This window comes from Balaenoptera musculus, chromosome X (assembly GCF_009873245.2).
Source record: "Balaenoptera musculus isolate JJ_BM4_2016_0621 chromosome X, mBalMus1.pri.v3, whole genome shotgun sequence".
NCBI lineage: Eukaryota > Metazoa > Chordata > Mammalia > Artiodactyla > Balaenopteridae > Balaenoptera > Balaenoptera musculus.
Genome location: NC_045806.1, coordinates 36,365,509 through 36,382,099, shown reverse-complemented (window position 1 = coordinate 36,382,099; position 16,591 = coordinate 36,365,509). Strand labels below are relative to the sequence as shown.

The following is a 16,591-nucleotide window of genomic DNA, read 5'->3' as shown; positions in this document are numbered from 1 at the left end:
ATATACACTATCAAATGTAAAACAGATAGCTAGTGGGAAGCAGCCACATAGCACAAGGAGATCAGCTCGGTGCTTTGTGTCCACCTAGAGGGGTGGGATAGGGAGGGTGGGAGGGAGACGCAAGAGGGAGGGGTTATGGGGATATATGTATACGTATAGCTGATTCACTTTGTTATACAGCAGAAACTAACACACCATTGTAAAGCAATTATACTCCAATAAAGATCTTAAAAAAATAAATAAAATAAAATACCCTTTTCCAAAGGTTGGGTGACAATGGGGGGGGGGGGAAGAAATTGTGGTACCTCCCTGCCATGGAATACTACCCAAGAATAAAAAGGATTAAACTATTGATATATGCAACAACCTGGATGAATCTCCAGAGAATTATGCTGAGTCAAAAAAGCCAGTCCCCAAAGGTTACATACTGTATTGTTTCATTTATATAGCATCCTTGAAATGACAAATTTATAGAAATGGAGAACAGGTTAGCAGTTGCCAGGGGTTAGGAGGGGGAAGGGCAGGAGGGAAATGATTGCAGTTATAAAAAGGCAACATGAAGGATCCTTGTGGTGATGGAAATATTCTGTAGCTTGACTATATCAATGTCAATATACTGCTTATGATATATGACAGTTTTACAAGATGTTACCATTGGGGGAACCTGGGTGAAGGTTACATGAGCTCTTTCTGTACTATTTCTTACAACTGCATGTTAATCTACAATTATCTCAAAATAAAAAGTCAAATTTTTAAAAAGTTAGCTACAGTAATTTCCATGTGGATAACCACTTGATGTGTGTCTTAAGCCCCAGATTTTTAACGTAATTAAATACTGCAAAAAGCAGTTGCTTATATAGCAGCTTTTTTTTTGTCCATTGTAGAAACCTTGGAACATATGGACAAAAACAGAATGAACTATAAATAGGAAAATAAACATAACTACTATTACCTTTTTGGTATTTTTCATTCTGTTGGGGTTTTTTTCTGAATTTGTAAATATATTTTTTTCACTTATAATTGGGGATATATAGTTTATGAGGTTTTGCATTCTGCCTTCTTGAATTTTCTATCATGCAGATTTCTCTGTCTTTAAAATTCTTCAAAAACAATTTTCATGTGGCTATATATTCCATTATATGGATGTTCTATAATTTATGTAATCATTCCCTAATTATTAGATATTTATCCATTTTATATGATAGATATCCTTACACATAAAGCTTTTTCTACATTTCCTATTTTTTCCTTAATGTAGGTTTTTGTAAATGGAATTACTGAATCAAAGTGCATGAGCATTTTTAAGGTTCTTTGATATAAATTACCAGATTGCTTTCTGGAAAAGTGGTACTAATTTACATTCTCACCAATAAGTGCATGTGAATGGATGAGGTCCAAGACCAAAAGTAACTAGAAACAGCATAGAGTTCCAGAACAGAAAGATTCAAAATTTTTATCTTTATGTAAAGCAGTTTCTCTACTTCAGCACTATTGACGTTTTGGGCTACATAATTCATTCTTGTTGGGGAGCCATCTTGGGCATTGGAGGATGTTTAATAGCATCCCAGGCCTCTACCCACTAGATGACAGTAGCACAACCTATCTCCTCACTCCGACCACCACCACAGTTGTGACAACCAAAAGTGTCTCCAGACATTGCCAAATGTCCCCCTGAGGGGCAAAATTGCTTCTGGTTGAAAACTATGAATCTAAGAGTTACATGTGCAGCGAGGCACTTATTGTTAGAATGTCCCTGACACTGTGTACACTAACGTTCTGAAGCGTAGCCTCTCAGGGTGCTTTTCTTTCTCTGAAGTGTGTATGTGCATGTTGTCTGCAAAGTAAAATTGGCTAATCATTTCTTTAAGGCTAAGTGACTTTGTTACTACTCAGTGTGTATTTCTCCCTGCTGCTACCTCTCTGGATTCCTGGTTATTAGAGGAAATTTAAAGAAAGTGACCACACTGCCCTGCAAAAATGATTTCCCCTAGTATCTAATATGGTATTTGAAAGTGTCAGTCAGTATACCTACCCTTTGTCTTTGTCCTCTGAATAAAAAGGGGCCCAATAGACTAAGAACAACTTGGTTCCCTTGACTTTGTATGTAAAGGAAGGAGAAAGAGTGGAGTGGGATTTTTGTTAACTTAAGTTTGAGCCTTAAAAATCCTAAGAAGCCTATTTTATACAGCAGGAGCTCCCAGTTGAAGGTTTGTCCCTCAGATCTACAGCCAACTTTGCCTTCCGTTCTTGATGGAATGCACCTGTGTGAAATGGCCACCTATGTTACTTCTGTAATATTTCAAAACATCATGGGGTCATTGGAACCCACACTCTGTTTCTGATGTATTGATATAACGTTCTGCACCCAGATCTTCTAGTAGCTCAGTTATAGTTGATGAATTTCCTTAATTCAAGTAAGACAAGATTCAATTTACTTTGAAAAATGAGGAACACACAAATACATTGTTAAGAACATAAACTCACTGCAAATACTCTATCCTTAAGTGATAGGAAACGCATTTAAGTCTATTTTTCAGTAAAGACCTGAACCTTTGAAATTCTGTCTGTTAGCCCACAGTTCTGAGGTGTAACATTTAGCTTATGAAGGTTAGTTTGACATTGACTTTCTCTACTGGCTGTTTCTGTTTGTTCCCCTTAGGAGCAGTCTCACAGGTGCTGGACAGCCTGGAAGAAATTCATGCACTTACAGACTGCAGTGAAAAGGACTTAGATTTCCTACACAGTGTTTTCCAGGATCAGCATCTTCACACACTACTAGATGTAAGTCTTTCTTTTTATTAATTTTTTTGGGTAAATTGAATATTTACCATACCGTTTTACTTTACATGAATATCCAAATGTCCATCATAACAGTGCTTTTTCAGTTGCCTTGAGTCTGTGAGAAATGTGGGAAGTCATCCATCATAGATTCATAACTGAAATATAGTATCTTATATATGGTACAGATGCAGTATAGCCTAACAAGTCACAGTGGAAAAAGTTATATATTTTATATATGTGTTTGTATTAGAAGAATCCATTGATCTTAGCTGTGATTACCTTTTATTGCTTTTAAACATTGTTTTCAAACATTGCACCTCAAACATGAATATAGGAGAAAGAAAAGTAAGATATTGTGCAATGGACTGTATTCACATACACATTTCATACTTAACGTTGCTGGTTTTCATAAACTCAGTGTCTTCTCCTTAAAACATAAGAATATATTCCATCATTAAATATGACAGGCTCCACTGACAGATACAAGGAAAAGTCAGGAGCTGACAGTTCACATCTGCCTTCATTTCAGTCACATTTTAAGTAAAATACCTTTCTTATAGAACTTGCTTAACTTCAGCAGTGAAAACTTTCTTAGTGTACATATTACTCTACTAGTACATATAAGTCTTTTTACAAGAAAAATCTTCCCTTAATAAGAGAATTATTTTGCTTTGGGATGTCTAGAACTTTTTGGTGCTCACTCTGATTAATCAACCATATGACACGGATTAAACTAAAGCAAAATTTCCCAGAATGTATTCTACAGAGCATTGCTCTGGGAGATAGTGGTGGGTCTTGCCATTCGAGAGCAGGGAGTAGATCTTAAATTTATTGGTTAAATTATTTATTGACTATATAAGTTTGGAAAATGCTGCATTCTTTATTCCTTTTATACGGATTCACAATGGGTGTTAGTATATAGCAGCTCTAAGATGTCCTATAGCAAAGAAACCTGATTAACTCTAATAGCATTTCTCAAACTAATTTGGGCAGAGAACTTTTATTCACAATCCTGTCGAATTGGTAAGGACCAGTTCAGGAAAAGCTAAGCTAAGAGTGTCACAGTATGTTTCAACTTCACACTAAGTGCAGTCATAGGTATCTAACAGTTGCTTCTATCCATAGATTTGGTCAAATCAAATTAATTATTATTTTTTAATTAGTTAGGCTTTTTAAATAGTGTATGTATTAATTCAGGACTAACTGCTACAGCATGCAATCCTAAAATTTGAGTGGCTTACCGGAATAGAAGTTTATTTCTTTCTCACATCACAGTCCAATGCAGGTAGATGAGGAGGGGAGGAGCAGGAAGAGTCTCTTCCACAGAGGCATTCAGGGATCCAGGCTTCTTCCACTTTGTGATTCTGCCGTCTCTCAAGGTTTTGGAATCTTCCACTGCATCCTTTGCACCCAGCGCGCAGATGAGAAAAAATGGAGAATTTTGCAGGGTCAAGGTTGGAAGTGGCCTGTATTACAGTTGTCCATATTCCATTGACAAGTACTAGTTACATGCTTACCTAGATGCAAGAGAACTGGGAAATAGTTTTAAAATGTACTAAGTGAAAGAAGCCAGATAGAGAAAGACAAATACTGCATGGTATCAGTTATGTGCGTAATCTTAAAAAAAAGTCAAACTCATAGAAACAAAGTGGAATGATGGTTGCCCAGGCTGGGAGGTGGGGGAAATTGGGGAGAAGTTGGTAAAAGGGTACAGACTTTCAGTTATAAGATAAATAAGGTCAGAGGATCTAATGTATAGCGTGGTGACTATAGTTAACATCGCATTTTATAATTGAAATTTGCTAAGAGAATAGAACTTAAGTATTCTCATCAAAAAAAGATAAATATGTGAAGTTATGGATGTGCTAATTAACTTGATTGTGAGAATCCTTTCACAATGTATACATTTATCAAATCATCATGTTGTATACTTTATTACAATTGTATTTGTCAATTATACTTCAGTAAAGATAAAAAATGTGCTCAGGAAGATAAGGAAATGGGTTTTCTCTTTAGTGTAATTTATCCTAAGTAATTTGAGGACGTTTCAGATTAAGTTTATTTCAAGTAACTTGTTACTTTCCTTGGACACCAAAAAGCCCTTGAAATTTGTTCTGTTTTGTGGATAGCTCCTAGCCTTCCATTTTCTCCTCCTTCGTTGTCATCATTATTATTGTTAATGTGTTATTTGAATTAGAGTTTGACCTCTTTTCATTGGCTATTTAAATATCTACTCTTCTTTATCATTGTTTCATATGATGCAGAAAGGTTTTTTTTGTTTTTTGTGTTTGTTTGTTTTTTTGGCCGCACCACAGCACGGCATGCGGGAGTTCCCCAACCAGGGTTCGAACCTGCGCCCTCTGCAGTGGAAGTGCGTAGTCTTAACCACTGGACTGCCAGGGAAGTCCCAGATGCAGAAAGTTTTGACAATTGTGAATTTTCTGCAGAAGTCACAGCCTTTACTAGAACTAGTAAGTGGGATATATGAAAGAAGCTGCAGCAGAGCATGGAGATTTGGTTTATTTCAGTGCAGTCAGTGGTTGTCATTGCTAAGATTTACTGGCCTTTAGATCAAGGACTTTTTGTCATTTAAAGGCTAAGAGTAGCCCAAATTAGTTTTCAAAGTTGTGTTTTTCTTACTTAATGTAACAAGGTATCTGAGCATACCAAGCTTGAGACTGCAGGGGAAATGCAAGAACATTGCTAGTTTCTACAAGGAGGGGCAGATATTCAGACACAGACTGGACTTCGGAACTGAGCCAGGCTGCCAGACCTCACTGAAAATAATTATTTTGAATAACTGCTGCATTCTTGGGTAGACATTGTTACAACTTCAGAAGAGATTCATAGATTTTAGTGAGGAAGAACATGTTTAAAGTTCCTTTGGATTTTTATTAATTATATTTATATTCCTTTGTAATTTTTATTAATTACACTTAAAGAGGTGTCTGTAGTATCAGTATGTGCCCTGCCAATGCATCTCGATTTGAAAAGGAGTTGGTGGGCTGAAAATGAGTTGTGCCCAATAAAAAGACACCGTGTTTACAGAATTTTGCAGACAAGCACTACATGTGAAGCCCAGAACTCTCCTGAAATGACTGACTATAAGGCCGACCCTGGGCAGTGTTGGGATGCGTTTGGTTCTGAAGATCCAAACTGAGCCATCCTTCAATGAAAGCTTAATCGTCATGAATGAGATAATGCCCTCATGATCTACAGTGCTTAAATATGTCTCCGTAGGCTCTTGTTTCAGAGTTAACAGGCTACATTTCAATAATGTGATCAGTGAAGTGTTCAAATGGCTGCCATGTAGAGAAACCTAACTATTAAAAAAATGTTTCGGGCTTCCCTGGTGGCGCAGTGGTTGAGAATCTGCCTGCTAATGCAGGGGACACGGGTTCGAGCCCTGGTCTGGGAAGATCCCACATGCCGCGGAGCAACTAGGCCCGTGAGCCACAACTACTGAGCCTGCGCGTCTGGAGCCTGTGCTCCGCAACAAGAGAGGCCGCGATAGTGAGAGGCCCGCGCACCGCGATGAGGAGTGGCCCCCGCTTGCCGCAACTAGAGAAAGCCCTAGCACAGAAACGAAGACCCAACATAGCAATCAATCAATCAATCAATCAATCTTTAAAAAAAAATGTTTCAATACTTCAGTACTTATGATATGCATAAAAAAAAAGGATCATGACCAACACTTGAGAAGAAGCTTTTCAAACTTTGACCATTCATTCTTCTTTCTTCTAGTGTTCCATATCCCATGCTTGGATTTGGATTGTATTGTTTTACAGAATCATTGTTGGTTCCTTTTCAAGAATTCCAAGTAGTGACACCTAGTGGCCTAGTTTTGTGGACCGTGGCTTGATTGCTACTTAATCCCACTGAGCCATTTCATGAAATATCTTTATTATATTTAAATAATTCCTATTAATTCAATAACACTAAAAATCGTTAAGTTTGCAGCCATCATTTTTCAGCTGACAAAAAGAAACAAGATTAAGTTCCTGAGGAAGATAAAAGATTATGTAGTACTTTATTTTTTCTAGTCATGCCTTTAAAATAGTAACAAGCTCAGAATTCAAAGAAACGTTATTAGAATTGGTTTGGAGGAAACAAAACGTCTGTCACATTGAAAGAATTTACATTAAAACAAAAGGAGAAATACTGTGGTTCCACTGAGGGAGGAAATGCTTTCTGATTTGAATTCTAGTAAAACACATCTAGTATAATCTGTAGTTAGAAATAGTTCTAGAATGTCTAAATATTTTCTATTCAACCAGTTCTACCTGGCACACATATGCTGCTTCTCATTTTGTGGGGAGAAATAAAGAGGCTTGAGGAAGAAGTGTGCTTGGTCCAGCTTGTTCCAGTATGTCTACTTTCAAAAATTAAAAGCAGTGATACAGTGATGGTCTGTATATGAAATATATAGCTCAATTTTAATAAAATACAATTTGGAGTGTGTTTACTGAAGCTGCCACAAACGGGGTGGCTTAAGATAACAAATTATTCTCTTACAGTTCTGGAGGCTAGAAGTCTTAAATCAGGTGTCAGCAGAGCCATGCTCCCTCCAAGTCTCCAGGGAAGAATCCTTCCTTGCCTCTTCCAGCTCTGGTAGTTGCCTGCAATCCTTGGTGTTCTTTGGCTTCATTACTCCAGTCTCTGACTCCATCTTCACATGGCGTTCTCCTCTGTATGTGTGTGATTCTATTCAATATGTCTTCAGTCATTGGATTTAGGACCCACTCTAATCCAGTATGACCTCATCTTAATTAATTACATCTGCAAAGACCTGATTTCCAAATAAGGTCACATTCTGAGATTCCGGATCGACATGAATTTTGAGGGGACAATATTCAGCCCAGTACAGCATGGAAAATAATTTTGCCCAGAATTGATTTTTCAAGTATGAGTGCAGATTACAAAAATCAAATCTAAAATAATGAAATGTTACCCTGTCGTTCATTAATTAGGCTTTCTTGGGAATTGGTGTTAAAGTGTAATTATGTCTTTTACTAATATTTTGAATCAGTTTTGGAACTTCTGTGTGATAACGTTGGATGGTGAGATGATAGAGGTGTTTTTGATGGGCTGAAAAATCAAGAGTTTTTTTCCAGATAAAAAGTATTTTGCAAATGTTATTTGGTGGTGATTCTCAGTCTTATTAAGTTTTTGTAGAAATTTTCCTATTACAGAATTAATGTTTATTTTGTAAGTCAACAATGTTACAAAACATTGTTAAATTACACATTTATTTCTCTCTGCCAAACTTTGACAACTAAGTTTTAAACATTCACCCACCATCTGTCATACCTCTGAGCAGCTGTTAGCATTTGTTACAGACTGCTGTTTCCATGGTAAATGTGATGCCCCACTTAATTAAGATCATTTTTCTGAGAAGTCCTAAAAAATAATCGGTGATTAGATTAATAAAGCAAAAACTAACTGCAATAGCAACTTAATTTAGCAGTTTTTATATTAATTTATAAGCAATTTTTATAATAGAATAATATTTTAAAATATTGCATTAGAAATAAATTGATGTCCTTAATCCTCCATATTTTATATTATTGACATCTTTATTATGACTTTTCTGCTTTTTAGGGAGAGTTAGAGAGTTTTTCTATCTGACTTGGAGTTAACACTGGAAAACTACAACTCTTGATTTACTATTTTGCTTTTCTTAAGATGATATTAAATTAGTAGTCATATTTGGGAATAGCTTATTTTTAGAACTCAGAAGCTTCCTAAAAGGGAAAAAATGAAACTTCTGCAATAATTTGATGTTTTTGAGCAATTTGGGGTCTGAGAAGTAAGCTGATACAGTGTTAAGTCTGGATGTTTAAATAGGTTACCAGTCAGGAAATGCCAAAGCTAAGTTACCCATGAATTTGTAGTCTGGTCGATTTGCACTTATATGTCTGGAATAATAAGGCCTATTTGAGGACCTTCAGAGGCTGAGCTACTGGTACCTTCTCAGGGTCCCATGTAGTCTTTTTTTTTTTTTTTTTTGAGGCTGGAAAAGATAGGAGTATTTTAATAGCATTTTCCATTAATAGTGGGTATTCTTTTTTGTCACTACACCAAACCTTGTAGCATGGTAGTTTCTTAAAGGTTATTTCCAATGTGGAATCTGAAACCATATCAATAAGCCTTTTGTACTCTGGTACATTAACATCCAGTATCCTGAATGGTATATAACATTGTATTTCTGTTTTCCAAATATTTGACAATGAGCGTATGTTACTTTTATGGGGGATGGTGCTGATTACATTTTGAAATTTATATACAGTACAGTTCACTCTCTGGTGTACAGTTCTGTGAGTGTTTACAAATGCATAAGAGTCATGTTACTGTTACCCCAATCAAGATACAAAACACATCTATCACCTACACCCCCTTTCCACAATTCCCTTGTGCTACTTCTTTCAGTTGCACTTTTTTTTAAAAAAATTTATTTATTTATTTATTTATTTATTTTTGGCTGCATTGGGTCTTCATTGCTGTGCACAGGCTTCCTCTAGTTACGGCGAGCAGGGGCTACACTTTGTTGCAGTTCGTGGGATTCTCACTGCGGTGGCTTCTCTTGCCACGGAGCAAAGGCTCTAGGTGCGCGGGCTCAGTAGTTGTGGCTCGCAGGCTCAGTAGTTGTGGAGCGCAGGCTTAGTTGCTCCACGACATGTGGAATCTTCTCGGACCAGGGCTTGAACCCGTGTCCCCTGCATTGGCAGGCGGATTCTTAACCACTGGGCCACCAGGGAAGTCCTCAGTTGTACTTTTAAAATAAGTTCATTCAAAAGGCTAACCTCACATCATATGCTGAGTCCTACCACTTTTGCTTATGAAGTGTCATGTTTTCCATCCATGGCATTATCTTCCATCTGGGACCCACCCCTCACCTCCTTACGGAATATGCTGCCATTCTCAGAGATGTGCAGAATGAAACTTTGTAATATATGTGTTTCTTTGCATAGCTAGGAGTGGGTAGGTACTTGATCTGTGAATATAAAATTAAATTCTAAGAACAACTCCCCCCACAAACAACTCTGAAGAAAAATTCTAACATATCCGTTGGAACTTCATCAGAAGAGAAATTGTAGATCTGAGGATTTGAGAAAGAAAATTAAGTCATATCTTCAACTCAATTACTTTCTTTTTTTTAACATCTTTATTGGAGTATAATTGCTTTACAATGGTGTGTTAGTTTCTGCTTTATAACAAAGTGAATCAGTTATACATATACATATGTTCCCATATCTCTTCCCTCTTGCATCTCCCTCCCTCCCACCCTCCCTAACCCACCCCTCTAGGTGGTCACAAAGCACACAACTGATCTCCCTGTGCTATGCAGTTGCTTCCCACTAGCTATCTATTTTACGTTTGGTAGTGTATATATGTCCATGCCACTCTCTCACTTTGTCACAGCTTACCCTTCCCCCTCCCCATATGCTCAAGTCCATTCTCTAGTAGGTCTGTGTCTTTATTCCCGTCTTGCCCCTAGGTTCTTCATGACCATTTTTTTTTTCTTAGATTCCATATATATGGGTTAGCATACGGTATTTGTTTTTCTCTTTCTGACTTACTTCACTCTAGATGACAGTCTCTAGGTCCATCCACCTCACTACAAATAACTCAATTTCGTTTCTTTTTATGGATGAGTAATATTCCATTGTATATATGTGCCACATCTCCTTTATCCATTCATCTGTTGATGGACACTTAGGTTGCTTCCATGTCCTGCCTATTGTAAATAGAGCTGCAGTGAACATTTTGGTACATGACTCTTTTTGAATTATGGTTTCCTCAGGGTATATGCCCAGTAGTGGGATTGCTGGGTCGTATGGTAGTTCTATTTTTAGTTTTTTAAGGAACCTCCATACTGTCCTCCATAGTGGCTGTATCAATTTACATTCCCACCAACAGTGCAAGAGGGTTCCCTTTTCTCCACACCCTCTCCAGCATTTATTGTTTCTAGATTTTTTGATGATGGCCATTCTGACCGGTGTGAGATGATATCTCATTGTAGTTTTGATTTGCATTTCTCTAACGATTAATGATGTTGAGCATTCTTTCATGTGTTTGTTGGCAATCTGTATATCATCTTTGGAGAAATGTCTATTTAGGTCTTCTGCCCATTTTTGGATTGGGTTGTTTGTTTTTTTGATATTGAGCTACATGGGCTGCTTGTAAATTTTGGAGATTAATCCTTTGTCAGTTGCTTCATTTGCAAATATTTTCTTCCATTCTGAGGGTTGTCTTTTGGTCTTGTTTATGGTTTCCTTTGCTGTGCAAAAGCTTTCAGGTTTCATTAGGTCCCATTTGTTTATTTTTGTTTTTATTTCCATTTCTCTAGGAGGTGGGTCAGAAAGGATCTTGCTGTGATTTATGTCATAGAGTGTTCTGCCTATGTTTTCCTCTAAGAGTTTGATAGTGTCTGGCCTTACATTTAGGTCTTTAATCCATTTTGAGTTTATTTTTGTGTATGGTGTTAGGGAGTGTTCTAATTTCATACTTTTACATGTACCTGTCCAGTTTTCCCAGCACCACTTATTGAAGAGGCTGTCTTTTCTCCACTGTATATTCTTGCCTCCTTGATCAAAACTAAGGTGACCATGTGTGCATGGGTTTATCTCTGGGCTTTCTATCCTGTTCCATTGATCTGTATTTCTGTTTTTGTGCCAGTACCATACTGTCTTGATTACTGTAGCTTTGTAGTATAGTCTGAAGTCAGGGAGCCTGATTCCTCCAGCTCTGTTTTTCTTTCTCAAGATTGCTTTGGCTATTCGGGGTCTTGTGTGTTTCCATACAAATTGTGAAATTTTTTGTTCTAGTTCTGTGAAAAATGCCAGTGGTAGTTTGGTAGGGATTGCATTGAATCTGTAGATTGCTTTGGGTAGTATAGTCATTTTCACAATGTTGATTCTTCCAATCCAAGAACATGGTATATCTCTCCATCTATTTGTATCATCTTTAATTTCTTTCATCAGTTTCGTATAATTTTCTGCATACAGATCTTTTGTCTCCTTAGGTAGGTTTATTCCTAGATATTTTATTCTTTTTGTTGCAGTGGTAAATGACAGTGTTTTCTTAATTTCACTTTCAGATTTTTCATCATTAGTGTATAGGAATGCAAGAGATTTCTGTGCATTAATTTTGTATCCTGCTACTTTACCAAATTCATTGATTAGCTCTAGTAGTTTTCTGGTAGCATCTTTAGGATTCTCTATGTATAGTATCATGTCATCTGCAAATAGTGACAGCTTTATGTCTTCTTTTCCGATTTGGATTCCTTTTATTTCTTTTTCTTCTCTGATTGCTGTGGCTAAAACTTCCAAAACCATGTTGAATAATAGTGGTGAGAGTGGGCAACCTTGTCTTGTTCCTGATCTTAGTAGAAATGGTTTCAGTTTTTCACCATTGAGGATGATGTTGGCTGTGGGTTTGTTATATATGGCCTTTATTATGTTGAGGAAAGCTCCCTCTGTACCTACTTTCTGGAGGGTTTTTATCATAAATGGGTGTTGAATTTTGTCAAAAGCTTTCTCTGCATCTGTTGACCATGTAGTCTTAAAGAGTGAACTTCAGCAAATATGAAACCATCTGGGTAGTAGGGCAGTGGTGGTGGCCTTTGTGCTACCTGCCTCCTGGGGCTGGAGATTGAAGTACCCTGAAGCTTGCTTTGGATATGGGGGTCTCTCATTCCACTGTTTCTAACTGGATGGGCAAAACTCCCATGTCTGTTTCCATCAGAATATCAAAGTATTAGTGTCAATAGGAAAGTATCACATGAAACAAAATTCCTGAAATAAAGCTAGAAATATTATATGTCCTAAATATTTTCAAAGTAGTTTTTCTCCATTCTTAATGTAAATATCAATAAACTTAAAGGGAAAAAAAAGCTACTAAGAATATGGTCATTTGTTACTCAGCAATAGAAAACTAATGTAACTAGAAACAAAGCAAGGATTGTCCACTATTACCACTTCTGTTCAACATTGTTATGGAGGTTCTGGCTAGTGCAGTAAAGCAAGAAAAAGAAATTCAAGGCATGCAGATTGGAAAAGAAGAAGTAAAACCATATTCTCACAGAGATATAGTCTTGCATGTAAAAAATCCTAAGGAAACTACAAAAAAATCTACTAGAACTAATAGGCAAGTTTAGCAAGATTGCAGGATACAAGATCAACATACAAAAATTAACTGTACTTTTATATATAAGCAACGAATAATGTGAAAATAAAATTTTAAAAATATTCACAATACCATTGAAAAGGATAAAATACTTAGTTAATTAAACAAAAGAAGTATAGGACTCATACATTGAAAACTACAGCTGTTGCTGAAAGAAAGTAAGGAAGATCTAAATAAATGGAGAGAGATAAAATGTTGGATTGGAGGATTCAGTACTGTTAAGATGGAAGTTTTCTTCATATTGAGCTATAGATTCAATGCAGTCCTTATCAGCATCCCAGCAGAATTTTTTTTAACAGAAGTTGACAATCTGATCCTACAATTTATATGGAAATGCCATAAACAATTTTGTAAAAAGAACAAAGCTAGAGAACTGACTTCAAAGCTTGTTATAAAGCTACAGTAATGAAAATGGTATGGTATTGGTGTAAGGATAGACATAAGGATCATAGCATTCAGAAATAAACCCTCATTCATGTCCAGCTGATTTTCAACAAAGGTGCCAGGGCAATTCAGTGGGGAGGGGATAGTGCCTTTTTTAAACGTGGTGCAGGAACAATTGGTTATCCATATGCAAAGAAATAAACTTAGACCCTTACCTCACACCATTACACAAAGATTTCCACAAGATGGAAATTGTAAGCTTAAAACTATAAAATTTTTAGAAGAAAATATAAGGAGTAAATCTTCATTACCTTGGGTTAAGCAAAGCGTTCTAAGATGCAACACAAGAGAACGCTTGAGGGTGAAGAAAATATTCTAAAACTGGATTGAGATGATGGTTGTACAGCTATATGAATTTACTGAAAGTCATCAAACTGGACACTTACAATGTGCAGACTGTACAGTTTATAAATGATAGTAAAGCTTTTAAAAGTTAAAAAATGAGAAGTATTTTTATTTTAAAAAATCTATTTTACCCTTTTTGCATTATTTTAAGGTAAAGCACTGTTGGAAGTTCCTTCCATGTGCTATGGGTTATAGTATACTGTGGATCATCCCAAAATATCATTTGTATGACACTATGACAGCAGTTTCCAGTGTCTCCTAGCATTGTCCCTGTGTCCTAACACCAATCTAGCAAAGCCAAGCTGCCTACTCTCTGCAGTGCCCAAAGCCCACTGAAGGGATCATCCCAGTAGATTTCACAGTATCATTACACTGATTTCCCCATCTCAACATTTAGCTTTATTGCTAAGAATTTACCTTTAAAATTTAACATTTTAAAGTTCATTGACTTTAAAATGCTATATTTGTTTTTCTCTCCCAAGAACTGTTTTATTAACCAATGTGTGGTCGTGACTTGTGAAAGAAGTCCAAATTGTCTTTTTTTTGTTTAAAAACATTATGAATTACATAATTGTACGTATTTTTCAGTAAGGGAGGGGGCACCTTTGCAAAGCAACATGTTTTAGTTTATTCTTTTAGTTCATTTCTTCTATATTCAAATGCATAGTCATTTCCCCAAATTCACACCTTCATGGCAGATTTTATGTGACATAATTTCTACTTTTTTGGTCTCTTTACTGTGGTAAAATATACATAACATAAAATATACCACTTTAAGCATTTTTAAGTGTACCGTTTGGTGGAATTAAGTACATTCACGTTGTTGTGCTACCATTACCACCATCCATCTCCAGAACTTTTTTCAGCTTCCCCAACTGAAACTGCACCCACTAAACAGCAACTCACCATTTCCTCCTCTCCTTAGCCCCTGGCAGCCACCATTCTACTTTCTGTCTCAAGGAATTTGACAACTGTAGGTTCCTCATATAAGTGGGATCATACCTTATTTGTTCTTCTGTGACTAGCTTATTTCACCTAACATAATGTCCTCAAAGGTTCATCCATGTTGTGGTATGTATCAGAATTTCCTTCCTTTTAAAAACTGAAAAATAATCCATCTTATGTATGTACCACATTTTGTTTATCCATTCATCCAATATCAGTGTTTTATGGTAGACAGTTATATACTAGGAAAAGCCAAATTCTCCAAATAAAACTATCCAATAGTAGGGAATTCAGCCTTAGTTTCATCCCCAGGCAATTGCTCTATCTGGTCTCCTTTCACAAAGATGTTATACATCTTTGTGAAAGGAATGTGTGGTTTTCACTGAAACTATTATTAACTTCAGCAGTCCCTCTCATTCCCTTATTTGTTCAGGTGGATTACTTCTTAAAACAGTGATTGGAGTTTACTCTAAAATACCAAGAATCAGCTTCTCCCCAATACCAGTGTTTCCCACTGAGTGCCCTTCTCTTTTTATAGCACCATAGTCAACTTTACCGGAAGGCAAAGGAATGTTCAAAAAGCCTTCCAAGTGCAGCAAGCTCTGATTCTTCTTCATGCTATTCTCAAGGAAAGGGGGGGCTCCCCCCAGAAAGGAATGTGATATGCTCAGTTGAAGAATGTTCGATGGGGTTGGCTTGCAGCATTCACATCCAAGAACATAGTTGCCTTCTTCTCTTTGTGGTCCTTCAAACATTATTTCATAAAACCACTTCTGCCAAACTGTCTTTTTTGTTCTCTTTTAACTTTCCACAACAGAAATTCATTTTTGCTACTGCTACTTGTACAAATGCTTGGTGTTTATTTATACAAAATAATTCATACCCTAAGTCAAAACTTATTGAATTGCCTCAGTAATTGCATATCATACGACACACCTAATGTAAATGTTTTCTTTTAAAGCGGCAAATTAATAATAGGATATTCATTTACTGTAAATATTATTTAACTATTAATGTAGATGCTTCAGAAGAGCACCTTAAGAAATGAGGTTTTAACACTTTTTAAAATTTTTAGTGGTTTTTTTAAATGGAAAAGAAATTTATATCATAGTGACATTTCTCACATTTGGGCAAACTCTTAGATCTAGTATTCAAATGTGCCCTATTTCATAAGATTTAATTAAAAGCAAAATAAAGCTTGCCTGTATCATCTAACTGGTTGTTTTTCCTCATGCTTTCTTTTGCTTGCTCAAGAATAGGCATTATGATTTGTTTCTTACAAGGCTTCATTTTAGAGTTATTTGCCAACTGAAAAAGGCCTAGAGAACAGTCAAGTCAGGTCATCTGAGGCCAGTGTTTGAGTTTCTCAGAAAGAGCTGCCAACTGAGCAGAAATCCACCACAGTGGCCTATGTTGTTAGGCCACCGACAGTCTTTTTAGATTGAACTAGGAGGTCAAGCAGGTCTTAATTTCTTGGATTCAAAAATAAATCCCTGTAAGAGCTATGTTCTAATGGGATTGAAACAAAAGCAGCTCTGTACACAGAGAAGTAAAACCTAAACCAAACAAAGGCCTCCTTAGGGTTACTTTTGCTGTCAAGATCCAACGTATTTTGCAACCCTTTCAGGAAATCTTAAAATGGCCCGGATATACTGATTTTTAATTTCCTATTTGCCGTCAGAAGAAAACTTTCATAATGGATTTAGGTAGAGTAGTATATTACTAGGCCAGCTGAGCCCCTTCTTAAGACTTGAAAGGATATATACCCCATCATGATTTTCGAAAACTTGATCTAAGCTAGCATTTCACTGCTATACTCTTAGGTTAAAGCTTTCCTGGGACATCTAACCCAACGGCTTCCAGCAACATTCTTATTGGCCATTAAGTA

The 16,591-nt window shown here is 36.5% G+C and overlaps 1 protein-coding gene across 12 annotated transcripts in view; it reads left to right on the top strand.

Annotated features, from left to right (window-relative positions):
- Positions 1-16,591, top strand: part of CASK (calcium/calmodulin dependent serine protein kinase) — a 398,598-nt gene that overhangs the window by 303,330 nt on the left and 78,677 nt on the right. For all 12 annotated transcript variants that reach the window (XM_036839503.1, XM_036839508.1, XM_036839507.1 and 9 more), the window contains one exon: positions 2,660-2,781. In XM_036839503.1, coding sequence (XP_036695398.1) covers positions 2,660-2,781 — 122 coding nt within the window. The remainder of the gene's footprint in view (positions 1-2,659; positions 2,782-16,591) is intronic.